Raw genomic sequence first — 21,621 nt, forward strand, 5'->3', positions numbered from 1 at the left:
CATGAAAGCGCGTGTCGGCAAACGCATGCCATGTTGCGCATAATGAGATCGGGCATGCTTCTCGACTATGTTGTCACTGATACATGGCTGGACGCACATTACCATGGCAAGCAATAGGAACGTCACCCGCCACGTTTGATGCGGGAGCTTGCATATGTCCGGCATAGTCAACTGTGTTATCAGAATTCAGCATAGTCAATGCGTCCCGGTGACAGCAACCTGTTGTGTGTGTCGCATTCATACTGTTCCTAAGCTGTATTACGTATCAGGGTTAACACGATCCGCCTTATCTTGGTTAAAACATAGCAACCATCGTCCAAGCGCAGCGTGCGCATCGTCTAAGTTCGGATCCTGCCGTACGTGTAGCGACTTGAATTGGTTTACCGTACTTCCGTTGCCCGTTCAATCGTAGTGCAAGTTACATATGGATTTCATGCCTTATACAATCTTGTGTTATGTAGCGCTCTCATTCGGCGTACCTCCATTCAGTCAATGGCCAAGACGGCTCCGCTCTGTCTTCTGCAATGCAAACCGCAAAGCAGTTATAATCTTTGCCTGGACGGCCTATAGATCATGAAGATGTCTAATATGCAAATGCCCTACACGATCTGGTCCCCTAGCCTTATCCTGTTCTTGTCAATTGCTTTGTCCTCCGATTTCCTTAAGGCAAGCGGCGGATCCGACACGTTCCCTCTTCATAGACCCCTCGCTGATCTGCGAGAGGCGGCGCTTCAGTCTGTTGGCCGCGATGGACCACGATACCCCGATGTAGGCATCTTGAACACGGTGCGCAAATCCCGTGCTGTGCACTCCTCCAGCAGCAGCGCAGCAAGGGTTCAGAATGCAGACTCTGACGACTGCTCTGGTGGTTATGCAATTCTTAGCATGGCCAACTACGATGTTATGGAAGCGCTGATGCCGCTCCTTCTCGAAAGCCTTTACGGGATAGAGCTGCCCGGGACCAGTGATACGGGTCCAAACAACCTCGCACGCCATGCCCTTGTGGTTGGCGTCACCAGTAAGGCAGTGCAATCATGTATCCGTCTACGGCGGCGCTACAAACACGCCTGCCTGGACGACTTCCTCAGTGGAATGTACGAGGGGGACAACCGCTATCCGGACTTCAGATTTCTTGCCTACGGCTTGGCAAAGTTTAAATACATTGTAAACGTGCTCAGCACCGGCACGTCGATTCTATACGTGGATGCCGACGTCGTGTTCCGGCGCAATCCTTTCCCCAGCCTGCTTGCCTCCACTGTTGACATCGCGGTGGCCACCGCGCCACCGCCCTGCGGCACATTGCCAACGGAACCGGACTGGTCCATTCTGGACAACCATGAATACACAGAACCGAGTTCCGCTGTCCCCCACGTAGCCAGCGGACCGCAACAACAGGTGAAGAACGTGCGCCGGATGCTGCAGCACAGCGACGAAGCCGGCTCGCAAGGTTACGCCCCGGGCATAACCTTTTTCCGAAACACCCCGGGCGTCATGCGTTGCGCGTACGCTCTGGAGCTGGACATGTGTAATCCGGCTTTCAAGGATCCTAACGCCACAGTATTCGAGCAGGAGCACTTCGCGGCCTTCATGCCGCTGTGCTCGGAGGCATTGGGGCTGCAGCTGGAGGAGCTGCCGGCCACCAAGTACATCACGACCTGCGGCGCTGACTTTTCACATGAGCTCTGGCGCGGCAACGATAGCCCAGTAGTGGCGGTGCACATCTCCGGCAGGCTGGAGTCGTCCCTTCTGGACCGGCAGAAGATCATGGAGGGCCTGGTGGGGGTGAAGGCCAGCGCTCTGATTTACGCGGCCGCAAACCACGTCGACCCCCGCGGAAGTTCGCCTTCTGCTCTGGGTCGTAAGCCTGAGTCGAAGGCACCAGCTGCCGTCAGCGATGCCAAGCTCGATCAATTGGCTGAGGCCGTCAGCGAAACGGTCGCGATGGACTGGTAACTTAGTAACTCATACCTTTAGCGCGCGTTTCATGGCGGCGAGCGAGCACGATTTTATTCCACCTGCGTGACGTCACCCATCGGTAACCCGGTGGCACTGGTCCAGGGGGTGTGGTATTCCAGCCCTAAGCAGGTAGAGGGGGAAAAGGAGGACAGACTGATGGAACGCACACAGGTGCACACCGTCAGATAGTGTTTGCTTGCTTATCTGCTGGGGCGTTAAGGACTGCAGAATTGGGCTGGGAACGAGCCAACAGTCCTGGTTCGTTGTTGGTTAGCGGACGCAAATTGAGCAGTAGCTTGTGAAGTGGGAAATTTTGCAATTGTGCGCTGTAGGGTTTGCGGGCAACTCAGACGAGAGAGTGTACAGGATTGTTCACTCTGGAAGCAAACGAGCTGTCGCATGGAACGTTGTTGGAGGCGGCGGTATTCGTCTTCAAGTTGTGCAGGTGCGTGTACTGACGGAAACTGAAATCCTGTTGTCATAGAGAGATTTATGACTGTGGCTATCCTTGGCTGTGCAAGTCATCCTCGAGTTCGCCGAGAAGGTTGATGTAGCCAGACGTTTAGCTGTGCTCCATTGTACAAATATTTTTGTTGACTCGCAGGAGGCGTTGAATGAGGATGAAGAGCATCGTTGTACGTTGATATATTTGTCGTACTGCCCAGATCAGAGCGGCTTGCGCAGAACATAATGTGACTAGCGCCTTGCGGGTTTTCGTGTTTTTAGCGCCTGTAAGGCGATGAGATCTTTCCTACTTATTGTGTCTTAATATTTCCTCGTCCTTTTTTACCTTTCATTTCGACGCACTTCGTGTGATTGTCCATGCACGCCACCTTTGCGTCGCTCAGTGCGCTGGGAAGCCAACTCTCGGCTTCTCGTGGGGGTTTAGGACCCATTTCAATTGTGTTGAAGTCTCTCAGAAAATTCCGGGTTTCTGGCGGCCGTCTGTTGTAATGGCTCGTAGCGCACCACGTGATTCGCGTATCAGTTGTTTGAAGCGGGTCATTGGTTGTCGCGGCCCATAAAGTTGTTGCGAACTTATGGATCGCAGGATTAGGTGCCCAACCTCCAAATAGCGGATCCAGTTGCTGAGGGGTTGTCTAATCATCTGTAAACAGGGCTGTATCGTGTATTGCAACCTACCGAACTTCCCTGAGCTTGCGCTCTCTGCTGCCGCGTGCTTGTAAACCTGGCCACAAGCTTTAAAATATCTGCCAGGTTTGAAGCTCAGATGCACCCGGGTAAGGCCCGGCTCCATGATTGTCATCATCAATATGAAAGTCGTGTAGTCGTGCCAGCAAGGCATGGTCCGTCTTGTCGGCGATTGCTCTCAACTTCCAGACCTCAAAAACAATCCCGACGGTTAGGAATGTACAGCAGCTCATGAATCACATGAATCACACATGTAAGTATGTGGTGATGTCTGCGAAATTAGCAACACTTCAGCGGTGATCCCTTGTGGTGTGACGTTTGTTCGTATGTTGCAGCCAGATTACACTAGTTCCCCCTGCCTACTGACCAAAGCTGTGACAGCTTCCTTCCCGACGTTTCCTGTACGGAGATTAGGTCAACCAACACAGTTTAGCTTGCACGATTGATTAATGAAATATCCAGCTGTCACTTCTGTTGATGCAAGCCGAAGGATATGACCGTGATTTACGTAGCATTTCATAGTAATGCCAAACATTGCCAACATACCAACAAGTAACACGATTGCAACAGTTCCGGGCATATTCCAGGCATTACAGCATAAAATGCCACCAACGTACAAGCTAAGTCCGTAATTTTCGTAAACTCTCATACCTACTGATCAAGCAGCCTTTATACTATCTGTATTCAGTCTTCGCATGCCATGCGTGCTTAGCGACGACTGGAGACGTTTATGCTCGGAATCGAGTGCTATCGAGATAATCAAAGGCCGAGGATCGCGCTATGACATATCATTAATGCACACGGCCGCCCTGATTCGCAAAGATGCGTTTTATCGGCGAACGACAGCCAGCCCTCTGCTCGCCGTCAATTCACCGGCAACCGGGGTTTTGTTTGGCCAGCAGAATTACAGTCAAACTGCGTATTGTTAACGAGTCGCAGCCTGGCCAAGCGGTCGAGGTAGGTGGTCGAACGAGCTATGCTCCGGAACCATGGGCCTTCCTCATACGGGTGTGCGCTTGGCCACGCAAAGTTCATCATGTGACGGTTGTGCAATACGCAAAGAGTGAAACAGCTACTGCTTGCACATTTTCATAATGCGTGCTTCTGTACTGCTCTCAAAGCGCTGCAACACCATCAAGAAGGCGTGCCGGCCCATTGCGTTCGTCCAGCCTTATCGAAACCTTGCTGCTTGCCAGGTTGTCGCAAACAGCCCTGTGCTTACTTCATCGCGGCGCTCTTTCCTCACTGGTCTCGCCACAGTCCCGGCTGTGGCCTTCGGTGCTAAGCGCTTGTTTGGAAGGTTAGTGATGCTAGCAATCCGGCATTCTTGGCACTTTGGCTCCCGCGCTTTAGCGACTGGCGTTTGGCGATCTTGCGGTTGGGAACTTTGTGGCTCAGACGGCTGCGTTACCCAATGCCAACCTTGAGATTTATAGATCACAGCATGAAATTTATGTCAAATGCCAAAAGTTATGCCAAAGCTGTGCTGCTTCTGTCCTTGACCTGTACGCTGCTTAGGGTTTGCTTTCGCATGTCAGGCCGGGTCTGTCTCCCGCACTCCGTCATCCTTACATCCATTTCCCTTCTAATCATTCTTTTGTACGGTATTGCTGGGCCGGATCAACACGACATTATGGCTACTAGGCTTAGCTGCCCCAATAACCCTGCCCGACAACCAAATGGACAGTTTACTCCGCCTACTCCACAAACCCACAATAGCGTGCTCTGCCTGGGACGGTCCATCTGCTATCCAAATATATGCGATAATGCTCTTGCTCAGGGGTGCCGTCCTGCGGAATCAAATACTTCGTGCGGGGTGCGGTTGAAGAACACGCATTGGATGTCAGCAAAAAGAGGTCCACAGGGTCATCAGTTTACATCGCGCAAGTCACGATGTCTCGCCACCGTTCCCAGCATTCTCGACTGCCTCTTTCATTACTCAGTCTCGTCCTGGCTCAATCAGCAGTGCGCTAATCTTCGCACGCGCGCTATCAGTGCTGCTGCTGCGGCAGCGGCGCCTTCGTTGCTACGTCCGACTCCGCTGATGCTGTTTGTTGCTGCCTGCCTCCATCTCGCCCCCGGCCCTCCGGCTCCGGCACGTGCTTCTTGTCACCCGCCATGTCACCCGCCATGTCACCCGCCATGTCACCCGCCATGTCACCCGCCATGTCACCCGCCATGTCACCCGCCATGTCACCCGCAGCCGCACCATCATGACCAACACTGAGGCCGCGGCCGTGGAGGCGGTTGTCAGCTCGGCCAGCATTCCGGAGCCCCCTAACCCCCTCCTGGCGGTGAGTCGCGAAGGGAGGCGCGAAGGGAGAGGGTTAAGGCGGGCGGTGCGTGTGTATTCCCATGTCCCACACTTATGACTTGAATTTCGACCATGACATCCACATCCCCGACGTGTCTATTCGAGGTACAGCCTGAACCAAAGCACACTGGCATCAGTGGGCTAGTTTTAGCAGGGCATGTAGTCACGCCTTACAGCCAACAACAGCAGCAGTAGCAGCAGCAGCAGTAGTCGCAGCCCTGCCTTAACCCAGCAGCATTACAACAGCTGCTGCAGGGGAGGTAAGGCAGGGAACCAGTTCCAGCGCCTGTCGCAAATGGCCGAGCAAGGGGGCCCAGTAAGGGGGGGAGGGGCATGGCTGTTGCGAGGGGGGTTGCGCGCTGGACGGGTACGGCACAGGGCACCCCGCCTAGCAGCTAACTCATAGCCCTTACGAACCCGTGACACCCGCAGAACGTGAGCTTCCCCAAGTACGACGAGGTCAAGCCTGAGCACGTGGTCCCGGGTGTACGGCAACTGCTTTCGGAGCTCCATGCTGAAATTGATAAATTGGAGTCTGAGGTTGTGCCCACGTGGTCCGGTTTGGTGGAACCCCTGGAGAAGATTGGGGACCGCCACCAGCGAGTGTGGGGCATCGTTAGCCACTTCAAGGTATGAGCGGTGTACGGCCCGGCGTACGGCGTTGTACGATCAGAGGTCCCAGGCAGCCGCCATCCCAGGAGCGAGATGTCGCGGAGCCCGTGTGTGTTAGGGCTTTGTTGCCGGTCATCTCTCGGTTGCCCACCCGGATTCGGGGTTTGGAACGGATCGGCCACTTCCGCATCGACATGGGGTTGCGGCCAAGCCTTTGCCGTATACCCCAACGATTACCCCCATCCTGCCGATCATCAAGTGGTTAATTCCCCTTCTTCCCACCTACCGTCTGCGCCTAGCTCCATGTCCCCACCTACCTCCACCTACCTCTCCACCTACCTCTCCACCTCCCTACACTTCCCAATTTCTCGCATATGCTCCCCCACCCCTCCCCCCGGTCCCGCACCCCTCCGTCTCGCACCTCCCCCTCCCCATCCGCTCCTCCCCCCTACCCGCACCGCCGCCGACTGCCCCCCGGCCCGCCCCGCCCCGCCCCGCAGGGTGTCAAGGACAGCCCGGAGCTGCGGGCCGCCGTGGAGGAGGTGCAGCCCGAGAACGTCAAGCTGTCGTTGAGGCTGAGTCAAAGCAGGTGAGCGCGCAGGAGGAGGAGCGCGGGAGGTGGAGGGGGGAGCCGGCAGGGCCCGCGGTCATCAGTGGTGCAGGGGCTTGGGACACAGATAGGGGCAGCAGGCCCGTACGGGTCAGGTCAATCCGGAGAAGACGTTTCATGGTCTCGGGGCAGGTGGTGTCGCGGTGGCGGTTCAAGGCGGGCGAGGGCGTGTAGACGTGTATGACTGAGTTGTTAGAGGGAGGGAGAGTTGCTTTGCCCCGCACCTCCTCCGTCGCCCAACCCCGTTTCACCCGCGCCTCCCTCCCCCCCGTGGTCGGGGTGTACCACCCCACCCCCCCACACGACCCACCTCGCCTGCAGGCCCCTGTACTCGGCATTCAAGGCCCTCCGCGAGGGGCCCCAGTGGTCGCAGCTGACTCCGGCCCAACAGCGGATTGCGGATAACGAACTGCGGGACTTTGTGCTGGGGGGTGTGGCGCTGGAGGTGGGAGGGGAGGAGAGGGGGGAAGCTGATTGAGAGGAGGTTGAGGGAGATGATCACCTATGGGGGGGTGTAACGGGGTGTAGGGTTAGAGAGAAGTCGTGATGGTGCATTGACCGGCCCACTTGGAGTGGGGGTCATGACATCTGGTTGGGGGGGGGGCGCTACACATGGCCATATGGCAACAACGGCCCTTCTTCAGTCTTCACCTCGTCGAGGAGATGATGTAAAGCTGGGGTGGAAGTTAGTTGGGTTGGAAGTTCAGCAGCTGAAAGATGTGTGAAACAGGGGGGTGTATCTTCGCCCGTGGCAGCTACCCTGCGAAACCCTGCCTTCCCCGGTATTTCGGGGCACCCTCATCCAGTCACCCTAGTCAACTTCTCAGTGGATCGCTCAGGTTCCGCACCCACCACCAGCATCCAACGGAATCTGCCGGGTCGACAGCGGCCCAACTCTGTTCCTGGTCGGCTCGCAGGTCAACTTTATCCCAGGTCACCACCGTCCATCAACTAGGGGCGCAATGCCTTCCACCATCGGAAGGACTTTGACCCTAACGGGTATCGATCCCGGGATCTCCCGGGGGCAATGGTCCCGCCTTACCAGTGGTGCCAAACCCTTGTATCAGATGTTTTCGTCATCTTCGTCGTTAAGTTCATTTTCTTTCCTCACTCGCTACCATCTCTTGGCTCTTGTCCTTCTAATTTTATTCCACTCAACACCTTTTGCGTTGGTTTGCGGTAGCTCGTTTCCTCATATCCAACGCCCCAATTAGCTGGCCATTAACGACCCAACTAACCGGTAACCGATCAACCGCCAACCAACCCCCCAGGGTGAGGCCAAGGAGCGGTTCAACGCCATCCAGCAGGAGCTCACTCAGCTGGCCACAAAGTTCTCTAACAACGTACTGGACGCAACCAAGGTACGGCAATTAGTACGGCCTGCCGTACATATTCGCGGCACTCTCTCTCCACGATGGCCTCAAATTTGGAGAGCCGAGCAGCTCAAGTCCTTGAGCTACGAGAGCAATTTTTCGAATTTGACTATGTCTTCACCTTTGAATGTCTTTTCAAGTCACCCAAGTGGAACAGACCGCCCGATGACACCTGTTTTAGTATTTGCATGTCCTTGTTCAGCTCCCGCCCCTCCAGCCCGCCCTTCCTTCACCCCTTCCTTTACCTGCATACCTACCTACCAATTTGCCTACCTACCTGCCTACCTACCCACTCGCCTTCCCTCGCCCCTCGTCCCTCCGGGCCCCCCTTCCCCCCCTTTTTTTTTACGTTTGCTACTCTCTTGCCCTGGCAGCAGCTTCAATCGTGTGTGGTTCGTCTTTCCCCCCCCTCTCCTTCCCCCTGCTCGCAGTCCTTCAAGAAGCTTCTGACCGACCCTGCCGACGTGGCCGGACTCCCCGCCACTTCCCTCGGGCTGGCCGCCCAGCAGGCGGCCAGGGAAGGCCACGAGGGGGCGACCCCGGAGAACGGCCCCTGGCTCATCACCCTGGACTTCCCCTCGTACTTTCCCGTCATGACGCACGCCAAGAACAGAGCGCTGAGGGAGGAGCTGTACAGGTGCGGGAGGTGGGGGAGAGGGGGGGACGTGGGGGGGGACCTGCGAATGAGGGGCCCGGTCGGGCCCGGGGCGTGCCGTGCCTTGCCTTGCTTTGCCGCGTCTTGTCGATTATCGGTTGGTTGAGCATTTCCAAGAGCAAGAGGCGGGGCTCCAGCTGTCGGAGTTGGAAGCAAGTCTGTCTGTCCGTCTGTCTGTCTCAAAAGGAGGGAAAGGGGCCCCGGAGGGGTTCCATATTGGGGGGGGGGAAGAGAGGGACGGAGCCTCGCCGTGTGTGCCTCACAGCCCTCTGCCCCCCGGCCCCCACATCCCCCCGCCACACACACACGTACACACATATACACGCGCGCACTGGTGCTACTGCTGCTGTTGCCGCCCCTCAGGGCTTACATCAGCCGGGCTAGCTCAGGGGATAGCGACAACGGCCCCATCATTGAACGGATCCTGGAGCTCCGGGCGGAGAAGGCGAGACTGCTGGGGTACGACAACTTTGCTGAGCTGTCCATGGCCTCCAAGGTATGGTGTGGTGGTATGGGCAGGGGGGGAGGGAAGGGGGGGAGGGTACCTCTCGAACTGCCCGGGTGACAGTCCGACACACAGACAGACAAACGGATTTACAACTGCGTGCTCTCGCCTCATGGGTTTATCGTCGCGGAATTTGACATTAACTTCGATTTTGGCGCCCTTCATGTCGTACGGAGTGGAGGCCAATACGGGAATTCGGCCACTAGAGGTTGACGGTGCACCGTACCAGGTGTCATACTGTGCCGTACTACTGAGAGCCCTGGAACCTTACATCTGAGTCACCTCCTCACCACCACCCCAACCCCCTAACGGTGTCCCCTTCGCTCCCCGCTTCCCGCCGCCCGCCCAGATGGCCTCCCTGGACAAGGCCGAGTCGCTGCTGGAGGAGCTCAGATCCGCATCGCATGCGGCGGCGGAGAAGGACAAGCAGGAGGTGCAGGAGTTCGCCACCAGCCAGGGATTCGAGGGGCAACTGGAATGGTGGGTGGATGGGGCCATGGGGTCATCCCACCGCTGTTTTGCAAGGGGGGGGGAGTTGTCATCAAGTAGGATCTCCTGGGGCTCTCTGGCTGCCTTGGTTTTAACCTCGCCTGCATGGCTGTTTTCACCCCCCTCTGGCTGATGGGGAGGGTGTCGATCCCTGTCCATCTTTCTGCTGCTGTCTATCTGTCTGTATGTCTATCTGTCTGTATGTCTATCTGTCTGTATGTCTATCTGTCTGTATGTCTAGTATGTCGGTAGGCTGGTGCACTGTTTTCCACGTTTGACGAGGTTCCCTATGCGCCTCTAGCCGCTATTTTTGTAAGGGAGTGTTATTTTTTGACGTGTTGTTCCCCCGCGGTAGAATGTGTTTCCCTATCCCCCGTGTGGGGAATCCGGTGCGGTTGTTGTCGCCGCCGCGGACCTATCTTGGATGGGGTTGTCCTCCGCTATTGTACGGCAGGTGGGATGTGTCGTACTGGGCCGAGCGGCTGCGTGAGTCCAAGTACAACATCAGCGATGAGGAGTTGCGGCCGTACTTTGCGTTGCCCAACGTATTGGAAGGGCTGTTCAAGGTACGGGGGATGGGGGGCGTGCGTGGTTACCATTGACTTTTGGGTTTGGGCAGGAAGACGGGTAGGGGGTGGGGCGGGCGCGGGGGGCCCCCCTCGGAGCTGAATGGTTTCCCACCTCCACATGAAGCGCTCCGTCGTTCATATGTCGTTCATGTCCACAGCACCTAATTTGTTTGCCAATGTTAGCGAATCGCCATCCTTTTAACTGCGTAACCACCCCAACCACCTGTCAACCGCTCCGTACAGTTGGCTAACCGTCTGTTCGATGTGGAGGTTGTTCCTGCGGATGGTGAGGCCCCTGTGTGGCACCCGGACGTGCAGTTCTTCAAGGTGGGGGGAGGGGGGGGCCTTGGAGGGGGGGGTCGACTGGGGGGGGGTCTAGGGTGTATCTCCTGAGGTGATGAGGCGGCAGCTGGGGTAGCTGCTTTCCATTCCTTCACCCCCTTCCCCCCTTGCCGCAACACTCTTTCCTTGGCAGCAGCTTCACTCGCCCATGATTCGTCTTTTCCCCCCTCCTCAAACTGTCCGGCATCCTCAACCGCATTATCATCCCGGACTCCGCCCTCCACAACCCCCCCCAATCCACCACCTGGCCCCACAACCCCAGCCACGAACCTGCCTTCCCCCCCTTCCCCCCCTTCCCCTCCTGCCTGCCCGCCTGCCCCCCAGGTCCTCAAGGCCGGTCAGCCCAAGGCCTACTTCTACCTGGACCCCTACTCCCGACCTGCTGAGAAGCGCGGAGGTGCCTGGATGGCTGAGGTGGTGGGTCAGAGCCGCCTGCTGGCCCCGCCCGGCAGTGCGGTGAGGCTGCCCGTGGCGCACATGGTGTGCAACCAGATGGAACCAGTGGGTGAGTCACACACACACACACGTACATACACATACATACATACAGATCCCGGGATCGATACCCCTTAGGGTCAAAAGTCCTTCCGATGGTGGAAGGCATTGCGCCCCTAGTTGATGGACGGTGGTGACCTGGGATAAAGTTAACCTGCGAGCCGACCAGGAATGGAGTTGCGCCGCTGTCGACCCGGCAGATTCCGTTGGATGCTGGTGGTGGGTGCGGAACCTGAGCGATCCACTGAGAAGTTGACTAGGGTGACTGGATGAGGGTGCCCCGAAATACCGGGGAAGGCAGGGTTTCGCAGGGTAGCTGCCACGGGCGAAGATACACCCCCCTGTTTCACACATCATACACATACACATACACATACACCGCCGTGATGAGATGTCTCACCCACATCCCTCCCCGGATGCTACTGCTACTGCTACTGCTCATCGCCCCATCATCGCTCCATTACCCCTGTGTCTGTTCCAATGTCTTAGTGGCTCTGTGATTTTTGTCTTTTTTGAATGTACGGCACATCCTTTTTTTTAAGCACGGCCAGCAGCTGGTCCGGTACAATATCGTACATTGCACATGTAATGTATTGGCTTGTGAGCCCCCTCCTCTCCCCGGACCCTCGTCCTCCCGACCCCCCCCCCTCAACCCCTTTCCGTGACCTCCTGCCCTTCGCTTCCTCCTCTTCCTCCTCTTCCTTCGCTTGCTCCTCTTCCTCCTCTTCCACCTTCTTCTTCCTGCCCCTCCTGCCCCCCCTGGCCCCCCTGGCCCCCCTGCCCCTCCTGGCCCCCAGGCGGCAAGCCCAGTCTGATGACCTTCCGCGAGGTGGAGACCTTGTTCCACGAGTTCGGTCACGCGCTGCAGCACATGCTCACGGAGGTCACGGACGGGCTCGCCTCTGGCATCCGCAACATAGAGTGGGACGCTGTGGAGCTCCCAAGCCAGTTCATGGAGAACTGGGCGTACGACAGGGCCACGTTGTACAGCTTCGCCAAGCACTTCGAGACGGGTGCGACATGCGCTGTCGTCCATCGGGGTCAATTGGGGTCGGGGGGGAGAGAGATGGTTGGTGGGGGAGGAGCTGGGTGAAGGAGGTGGAGAGGGAGGTGGTGAGGGCCCGGAAAGGGCCCGGGGGGGGGTGCCGCCAGGGTAAGGGGAGCCGGGGCCCTGTGGGTCTTACTTTGGTTTGAAGTGAAGTGAGGTGAGGTGAGGTGATTTCTGTGGGGCTGGGTGCCCCCCAACCTTTCCTCCTCCTCCGCACTGATAACCGCACCTCCCCACCTCCCCTCATCCCTCCTCACCCCCCGCCGTGTCTCAATCGACAGCGGCTGCTCTCCCCCGGGTCGATCTGCTTATCCCTGGTGTCCGCGTCGCTCGTCAGTGGTTCATCTCTCCCCCTTCCCCCCCCTTTCCCCCCTCTCCCCCCCCCCTTAGGTGAGCCCCTGCCTGAGGAGCTCTACTCGCGACTGAAGGCCGCGAAGAACTACCGCAGCGGTACCATGATGCTGCGACAGCTGCACTTCAGTTGCGTGGATCTGGAGCTGCATGCCAGGTTCAAACCCGGTCAAGGCAAGTCGGTGTACGACGTTGACCAAGAGGTGGCTGCTCGTACACTGGTCATGAAGCCGCTGCTGGAGGATCGCTTCCTGTGCAGCTTCTCGCACATTTTTGCCGGGGGTTACTCGGCGGGGTACTACAGGTGCGTGTGTGTGTGTGTACGTGAATCCGTGTATGTGCGTATGCGTGGGGGTGGCGTTTCCAGTGACCGCTTCGTGTTTTTCGTGTTTTACGTCTTGTTTGGTGGTGCTTGGGTGGAAGAGGTGGAAGGGCGTGTGCGCGTGAAAAAAAGCCGGTATGTGTAGGTTTGAGAGCTGACTGGCGCTCCTCTTACGGGATTTCCTCCTCCTCCGGTCTAAACAAGGTGATAAAAAGGCCTTTTCAAATGTGCTTCAGTTGCCAGAAATAAAAATTACAATAAAGTATCACAAGCTACTTGATTTTTAACTATTTTCCAGGCAAAAGGTGTTTTGCGGAGTGTAGCGCAATTATGGGGTGGGGATGCGGGCGGAAGTTGAGGAGACGGGATGTGGGGTAGGGTGGAGGGGGGGGGGAAAGGCACCTAGGGTGCGGAGGAGTAGGAGCAGGGGGGAAAGGCACCTATGCATTCCTGACCTTCCTGACCACCACGTGTTGGACGTGCAACGTCAGCCCAGGTTCGAAGATGCTTCCCTCCCCGGACACGGACACGGACACGGCCACACACCTGATGGATGCATTGGTGGTTGGATTGTAGCCACCCGGGTAGCTGTCCATACAGACCGGTGCCCCGTCCCCGCCCGACACCTCCGTTGCGTCTCCCCCCCCTGTCCCCGCTTCTCCCCCCCTCGGTGGGTGCTCGCCGTCTGCAGTTACAAGTGGGCCGAGGTACTTTCCGCGGACGCCTTCAACGCCTTTGAGGAGGTACGGCAGTTGTCGTGTTAAGGGTCGCGGGAGGGCGAATGTCGTATATACCATACACACCATGACCTCATCAGCGACCTGACCTGATGAGGCCGCAAGAGGGCGGATGCCGTGTGGCTGAACCCCTCCCCTTCCGTTCCTCCCCCCTTGATCCCCCCTCCCTCCTGTAACCCGGTACCTGCTCTTCCCCCCCTCCCCCTCCCCTTCACTCGATTGTGGTTCGTCTTTCCCCCTCCCCCTCCCCCCTCCCCCCTCCTGCTGTTCCCCTAGGCGGGTCTGGACAACGAGGCGGCAGTTCGCGACACAGGTGCCCGCTTCCGCGACACCGTGTTGGCTCTGGGCGGCTCAGTGGCGCCCGCGGAGGTGTTTGTTCGCTTCCGGGGCCGGGAGCCCTCCACACGGCCCCTGCTGCAGCACAACGGCCTGCTGGCGGTGGCAGCGGCATAGGGAGGGAGCGAGAGAGAGAGGGGGAGAGAGAGGGGGAGAGAGGGGGGGAGAGATGCTGAGGACTGTGGCTGTAGGCCGCCGGCAGGAAAGACGGGGCCCCCATGCATCAGCGGGTTCAAGAAGCTGAGTGCAAATAAGGTTGCACGCTGGAGAGTGGATGCGGTGTGGGGAGCGAGGCAGGAGAGCTGGACCCCCCCTGGCGCCCCCCGGGGAGGTCCAGGAAACGGGGGGGGGAAAGGGCTGCGGTCCGGGGGGGTTGTTGTGTTGTGTTGCGCATGGGCGGATGGGTTTGCGAGACGCGGTGCGACTAGCAAGCAGCCGCCGTGGTGGCTCCCGGTGTGGCTGTTGGGTCCTTAGGAATAGAGAAGGGGAACCTGCCGGTACGGAGGACGCAGGAGGAGGACGAGCGTGTGTGAGAAGCGGAGGGGGAAGAGGAGGGGACGGTGGGTTTCGGAGCTGTTGCGGAGCTCTGCTCTGTCGGAACCGACCGCTAAGGAGGCCTCTCATGTCTGAAGGAGGGTGTGTGTGACCGGGTGGCTGCGTGTTTGGGAGCGCGCGCGGCTTGTACATGTATACTGTACATGTGTAGAGCAGCGGCCGTATGTGTGTAGGTTTATCTGACCGGGCCTGACACTGGCCAGGGACTGCTGCCCAGCCCAACGGAAAGACCGCCTAAGCTCTCTCCCGCGGACGGGAAAGAGGCGCGAGGGGCCTCTGCCCCCTCCTAAGCAGCCGAGAGCCGCAGGTCCGCTAGCTCCCGCTCTCATCCCCCGGGGTTGGGGGACGTCGCACGCACGCACGCTCGCAAAGAGTCAAGGCTCCGTCACACGAGTTTGCGCACTGAGCCTGAAACACGAAACAAGACTCCTCTCCATCCTCGGCCTGATCCGGCTCATTGGGTGAGGGTTCACCAAGACACAGGAAACCCAGAATCCCTGTACAGACCCTACCCTTGCTACTAGGGCACGAGGCTCCATCATAATGCTCGGCCTCTCACCCGATTCTCAGTTTCGGGGGAGCGGACGGGGTTCAAGAAACTCGTCTAACCACCTGTCGAGCGCACGCAACGGGGGCTGGGCACGGACTATGCTAGCAGGTATCAGTTCACCGACGGGGCTAGGGATGCCTCGAGGCAGCACCACCGGCGCAATTCACAAAGCCTTCTATCCAGTCCCAACAAAGAAAACCCCTCAGGCCTATCCCCTCCCCGCCCAGCGGGATTGCCCATCTACCGGGGTCCTCCTAGCACCCCTTTCTATTCCTTCCTTTTCCTGCCCAACTGGCTGTGCGCAACACAGGCGCCCGTCCACCACCGACAAAATGGGATGGTCGGGGCCCACGCTGTCCCCAGCCGCGCTGGGGCGCGCCGAGCTCTGCAAAGCCCTGAACCCGTTCTGCTGCCACACGGGCTCTCGTGGGGCTGCTGGGGCCTCGGGCGGGGGTGGATAGCGGGGGTTGCCGCCCCCAGTCCCGCCCGTGCACGTTTCATGGCGGACAGCGCCACGAGGTGACCACGTCCCACACGCACTGCTGCACCCCTGCTGGTGCTCCTACGAGCCACACGTTCGCCCGGGGGGATATGAGTCCGGGCACGTAGGCCACTCCCCCGAATCCACCACAGCCACACGGCTCCGAAGGTACTCCGTAGATGCGTGTTGCCGGGCAGGTCGGCAGCCAGACACCAGAGAGTTTCGGAAGAAGGGGAACACCCCTTCTTCCCCCCTGTGTTCCCGTCCCCACTTGACTGTCCACAGCCGTCGCAATGTTTCCGGCATGCAGCAGCGGCAGCCCCCATGCTGGTCTAAAATGGAGATGGTAACTGGTCATTATGGGAATCAACCTGTATCACGTTGTTATTGGCCTCCAGGTCCTTCGGGAGGTTTCATAGATCGCGTGAAGATGGGCAGTCCATCGCCCTGGTGGTGGTTGTGGTGTGGTTGTGCTGTGGTGGTGGCTTGCTAGGGATGCGTGGTGGGAATGAGGAGGTATATGAACGGATTCGCGTTTGAGCAGATCCTTCTTGGGACATCCTCCTTGCTTAGTAGACACGTGGAATCATATTCGTCCAAGCAGCAGGTATGCTCTGTGTGTGTCAGTGTTGGGTTATCGGATGCAAATTTAGGGTGGAGTTGGCGGCGAACCAGGCAATTATGGTAGCGTGCTGGAGATGCATGCGGACACTTGAGTGACCATGCATTGCCCTTAGCCAGTGAGGGCAACGAGGGGTGCAAGGAAAGCTCCTGGTTGGAAAAAATGCGCTATAAATGAGTTCATCCATCCACAGGGTCGTGAAAGGCCGTGGGCCCTGGTGGCGCCGATTGTCCCTCAACGTGTTCCTCCAGTCTGGGTGAGTGGGCGAGGACACAGATTTTGGAATGGATGTCTTGGAAGTCGACTGAGACAGTGATGTATTTGTCTTGGCAGCAGGTCGGGCATCCGCGGCTGTTGGTGGATCCTACGGTGCAGAATCTCCGCTCCTCACCCTTTGTGCGCTACTTTTGTGCGCTACTTTAGTCCAGAGATTGAACCCGGACGGTGATGGTATCCGTGCAACGGACGCAAATGTCGGCAAGGGGACATTGAACTACCGCCCAGGGCTGCACCTGAAGTTGTATATGAAGCTTGTGGCATGGTTGCACCTTACCCTGCATTGCTTCCCGGTTAATGGCAGCAACTTGTGACATGACGATTGTGACGTGGCGATTGCCTGGCGCACGACGCCCCAACCGCACTCGCCCTGCGCGACAGATCATGTGCTGCACAGATACATCCTGGACCGACTGAGATCGCACATCTCCATTCGGATCCAGATCCCCCCCAACATGTGTACATAAGAGGCCTCCCTTTAAATCCAGTTCATTCATTGCGGCCCACACCAGCAGTTTTCCAAGGGGATTAGGACGCCAAATACGCCGCCACCAGGTTTGCTGCAGAACGAAATGTGAACACACTGGCTCCCAACCAAGATCCCAACCTACCCATCACGGAGCTCCACACCTTACGAGCCCTCCTCACTTGCATCCATACAGCCCCCATGTGCTCGTGTGCAGCCCACTTTCCGCCCAGCCAAGTAACTCCGCCACAATACCCTCTGCCTCAAAGCCATACCATGCTCTGTCTTTTTCGCCCGAGCGTTCTGTCAGCACCAGACGCGGCCACCAGTGCAGCTGAGCCAGCAGTCAACTGGTTCTCTCTCTCTCTCTCTCTCTCAGGCGCCGGTGCCGTCGTGGGACCTCGTTCCTTACCGACACACGCCCCGGCCCACAGCGATGGAACGCATCCGCGCGGCTGGAAACAACGGCGCAACAAGCAGTGGTGCCATACGGGCCTTCTCGAGGTACGCCCCGCCGAGCCGAGACGCGCCGTTCACAACGTCCCAAACGTCCAAGAGTGATTTTGTGGAGGGGCCCCCTGGTAGAGGTGTCCTAGACCTTCTTACCCGCCACCACCTGTGCTGGCTGCGGCCCATACTCCCGCCACTAGCGATAGGGAACAACATGCTTAGAAGCACTAAGCTTAGTTGGTTCGGCCCTGGCCTGACGAGGGGGCCCACCAGCTTGAGCGAGCCCACCACAAGTGCCCGGCAACACACGGCTACACAGGCGCAAACCGAGACACTGAAATATCGGGGCACGCTGACCTACCGTCGCAGCGAGAACAACTTGGGACGAGGGCTAATTCCCAGTAAGGCTGGTTACCCCTTCCTCCGTTGGCAGATACAGCTCCAGGCGGGGACTACAACGACTGCAATGCATACAACAAAACCTAACAAACAGCAAATAGCAAATGCCTGAGTGTCACGGTAGCACATGTACATACAGAACACATAGCTACACGCACACGCACACGCAACTTGCGAGCACACAAGCAATTGTGAGACGTAACGAGTTCTCTGCTCGATCACTCAACAGCCGCCAGCAGCCGCCAACAACCACACCTGACCAACAACACCCGCGGCAGCGGAGCCTGCGTCCTTACACCACGCCTATGTCCCAATCCAGTACCTAAATCATACCTATGAACTCCATACCAGGGTCCATATCAGGCGCGCGATCACATCGTGGTGGTTTGTCAACTCAGTGAAAACCCACTCCCCAAGGTCCCCTTCCCCCCTTCATATGCATTGGGGAGCCTCCCCACGCGGAGCACATTGCCGTCACCGCATCCAAGTCGCCGCATGTCAACTCAGTGCCCCAACGACGACGTGGTGGCCAGGTCCCTCCCCTCTCCTCTTTCCTTCCCAACGACGTGTTTCCTTCATTCCCCTCCTCCCCCTCCCTCAGTAGAGAATCGGCCCCCGGCTAGACGCCAACACGACTGGCAGGAAAACCATACGACACATCACGTGTTTTAGCCACCCTGCAACGCCACCACTGACGCGCTCCCTTCCCCCCCATTCCCTATTGCCCCCTAGAGCACTTCAGGGTATTCCCCCCGGCAGCACGGTAACGGCACTGAGAGGGCAGCGACATCTGCAAAAGCGACACGGCGGCCCCGGCCTTCCATGCGGTTCTGCCAGTCAGCCACCTGCTCTGCCCGGGAGAGGAAGATATAGGGTCGTCGTCTCAAAGCGGGAGAGAAGACCCTCAGAGCCGCCTGGCCAGCTCCATACACACATACATACACACATACATGAGGCGAGCGCGGCGCCGCCACCAAGAAATACGCCAAGAAAAAGACTTCAGTCGTCAGTTTGTAAAAAAGATTGAGAACAAGAACGCGGCTAGAGAACAGCCCGCACACCAATGTCAGTAAGCCAAGCCAGCCACCAGCGAAATCCTGGAAGAGACCCTGGAACCCTCAGGCGCCGCCGTGGCTAGAGATATATACCGACGGAACCGCCAACGCAGCTCTCCAGGGATGCCGCACCCCGTCACACCGCCCTTCCCACGGGGGGCGACCTGAGCGCCAGTGCTCTCCCGTCACGAGGCGTCCTGCTCGTGCTCCGGATCCGAATCCGGACCGTCGTCATACGGCAACGCGAAGCCGTTGCTTCCGTTGGAGGAACTGCCGCTGCTGCCAACCGGCGCGCCGTCGTGTCCTGACCCGTAAATCTTCTCGTAGTAGCGAGTGAGGTTCCGGTCATGTGCCAGGGACTGGGAGGGCGACCTTTTTCCGGGGGGGCCGGGGGAGAAGAAAGGGCGCAAAGTGCCAAAGGGGCAGTGGGTTACCGGAAGTAGGAATGGGGCATCAGGGGGTCACTTGAGGGTGTTGGGGTCCGTTATCATGATCACATGTATTGGCTAGGATGGCTAGGATGACTTGCTGATGACCGTGATTTTGCCGCACTGTCATGGGGGGCCCCGTCCATACATATAATATATATGTACCTGAAGTAGCTGTACGGCGTGTACCGCAGGAAGTTGGAGACCCTCGATGTGTAGATATCGGCGTACTTTTCTATTTGGCGGTTGAGCTGCGACTTATCGTTGAGGCCAGCTCGGGACAGGTACCCCCACCTGCACGGAATGAAGGTTGAGCACGTTACCAACCCGAGCGTTACAGAACCTGAGCGTTACGGAATTTAAGCGTTACGGAATTTGAGCGTTGCGGATTCTGCGCGTCGAAAGGGCGCCACCTGGAGCGCCACACAAGCACACAAACATGCAAACATACAAACATACAAGCATACAAACGTACAAACATACAAACACGCACAACCCACTCCACCCTCCGCCCGACCCACCTCTTGTTGAAGTGCTCCCCATCCCGTTCCAACATGGGCCCTATGCGGTCATCCAGGTGCTCCATCACCATCAGCAGCTGGGCCAGGGTTTCATTAATACCCTCCTCGTCCTCGAAGCTGGCGGCGGCGGGGTGGCCGTGAACCCAGCGCTGAAGGAGGGGAGAGGGGAGGCGACGGCAGGGGGCGTCAGCGGGGTCCGAACAAACACACACACAGACAAACATACAGACATAAGCCCTTCCACGGCTCACTCATTTAAACCGCACCGGCGAACGCAACAACAGCCCCTCTTCCCAGGGGCCCACCCACAAAGCCAGCACACTCAGCTCCCACACCACTATTCCGCTGCCACTACACGACAACGACCACGACAACGACCACGACAACGACCACGACCACGACCACGACCACGACCACGACCACGACCACGACCACGACCACGACAACGGCCTCCTCGCCGACCCCACCCCCCGCGGCCGCCCGTGCGGCCACCTGGGCCCCATCCTCCGATCCCCCCCCCCCACTCGCCTGCCTGCTCAGTCTCAGCTGGTTGAACACGTCCCCAATGAGCTCCTTCTTCGTCATGAGCTCCTTGAGCGCGTCGCGGTGGGGGCGACCCCGGGCCAGCGCGTCAATCTCGAGCTCCAACTCCCGAATGATGAGTGCCGTACGCCACCTGACCACAACCGCCAACCGCCGGAAAGCATCATCAACATCAACACAACAGCAAGATTTCCAGCTGACACCCTTCTTGCTTGTCTAGCGCACATGTTTCGACGGTTCTGGTGTTTCATTTTTGTTACAAAAGCGGCACGTTCCTTAGCAAAAACGGCATCTTGCTGGAAGCAGCAGCAGCAGCAGTAGCAGTAGCAGTAGCAGCTGGAGATGTGCACCAGCACCGCATCCGAGCTGGTGGGAGTGTGTACGCTTCGTCCCCCGTCACCCAAACCCCACTTCCCCTCCCGTCGCACCTGAAGTTGATTTTGGCCAGTGCCGCATCCGTGTAGATGTGGTCCCCCACGTATAGCAGGTCGTCACCCTCCACCCCTAGGGCTTTCTCCACCATGCGGGCGCTGATGATCGGGGGGGGGGCGCCCGGGGGGGGGGGAGAACAACACACGTACGAGGTACATAGGAGGCATGTGTGGTTTGAGAGTGTGTGCGCGTTCGGGGCCCCTGCACATGGCGAGGGGTGTACGAGAGTGGCCCCCGAGTGGGCCTCCAGGACGGGTCGGCCTAGCTGGGGGTCCTGGGGGTTGCTCTCCCCCGGGGGGGCGGGCGGGGTAAAAGGTTGGGACTCCTAATTAGGACATGTGCAGGCTTGGATGGGGTCCTTCCCACCGCCACGTGTCGGATTGGAGCGGCGATTCCAACCCCAAACCCCAACCCCCCCCAGCGCGCCTCTCTCTTTCCCCGCCAGCCATCCAGACAAATAAAGCCCAAAGCAGGGCGGGAGCTGTATGCTGCCTACTGCATGTGTAGACGAGCACATCCACAACCCGTACGACATGATTTTTTACTCCCTCGTACATCGAGGGGCCCTGCGGCCCCTTCGCAACCTGGTAATCAGAATACTAACCCAGCGGGGTCCACACAGCCAATGATCCCTCCGCCGCCTTCACCTCTTCACATTTCCCCCACGCGGCCCGCAACTGGCAATTCCCCCCCGCCCTCCAACCCCAACCGCCCCACCTTCCCCCGCAGTACAGGCCCCCCTTCCGGGCCCCCAGCACGGGCCGCATGAGGCCATCCGGAGTCACCACCTCGTACAGCGACATGTTGTAGTTGAAGAAGTCGGGTTTGCGAGCCATTACGATGACCATGTCGAAAAGGTCGCGCCAGCGCATGCCGGCGGGCAGGAAGGGGTCGTACGCGAACGACATCATCTGGGCAGGTTAGGCAGTAGGGGTTAGAGGAGGCGGTCACGAGGTCAGCAGGAGGGGGAGGGGGAG

The 21,621-nt window shown here is 58.4% G+C and overlaps 3 protein-coding genes across 3 annotated transcripts in view; 2 read left to right on the plus strand and 1 right to left on the minus strand.

The window, feature by feature from the left end:
• Positions 1-527: 527 nt before the first annotated feature.
• Positions 528-13,983, plus strand: VOLCADRAFT_104239 (uncharacterized protein; the record flags this gene model as incomplete). Its single annotated transcript, XM_002949121.1, has 19 exons — positions 528-1,949; positions 2,289-2,401; positions 4,369-4,408; positions 5,312-5,402; positions 5,855-6,052; positions 6,535-6,623; positions 6,966-7,089; positions 7,916-8,005; positions 8,449-8,654; positions 9,036-9,168; positions 9,527-9,657; positions 10,121-10,232; positions 10,479-10,562; positions 10,902-11,082; positions 11,870-12,085; positions 12,402-12,452; positions 12,511-12,775; positions 13,485-13,536; positions 13,807-13,983. The coding sequence occupies exons 1-19, from the start codon at positions 574-576 to the stop codon at positions 13,981-13,983; spliced, it is 3,729 nt and encodes a 1,242-aa protein (XP_002949167.1). The 5' UTR covers positions 528-573.
• A 2,264-nt stretch (positions 13,984-16,247) lies between these two features.
• VOLCADRAFT_104240 (uncharacterized protein) lies at positions 16,248-18,680 on the plus strand (the record flags this gene model as incomplete). Its single annotated transcript, XM_002949122.1, has 4 exons — positions 16,248-16,330; positions 17,034-17,121; positions 17,251-17,320; positions 18,398-18,680. Coding segments are annotated over exons 3-4 (351 nt in total), but the record flags the coding sequence as incomplete, so codon positions are not given.
• Positions 18,681-18,722: 42 nt separating this feature from the next.
• VOLCADRAFT_80573 (uncharacterized protein) overlaps positions 18,723-21,621 on the minus strand; it is a gene marked incomplete at its 5' end in the record, with an annotated part of 5,500 nt that continues 2,601 nt past the window's right edge. The window contains 5 exons of the mRNA XM_002949255.1: positions 18,723-19,442; positions 19,670-19,818; positions 20,162-20,345; positions 20,641-20,742; positions 21,362-21,555. Of these exons, the coding sequence (XP_002949301.1) occupies positions 19,214-19,442; positions 19,670-19,818; positions 20,162-20,345; positions 20,641-20,742; positions 21,362-21,555 (858 nt within the window). The 3' untranslated portion in view covers positions 18,723-19,213. The remainder of the gene's footprint in view (positions 19,443-19,669; positions 19,819-20,161; positions 20,346-20,640; positions 20,743-21,361; positions 21,556-21,621) is intronic.

Source organism: Volvox carteri (genome assembly GCF_000143455.1).
Source record: "Volvox carteri f. nagariensis unplaced genomic scaffold VOLCAscaffold_13, whole genome shotgun sequence".
Lineage (NCBI taxonomy): Eukaryota > Viridiplantae > Chlorophyta > Chlorophyceae > Chlamydomonadales > Volvocaceae > Volvox > Volvox carteri.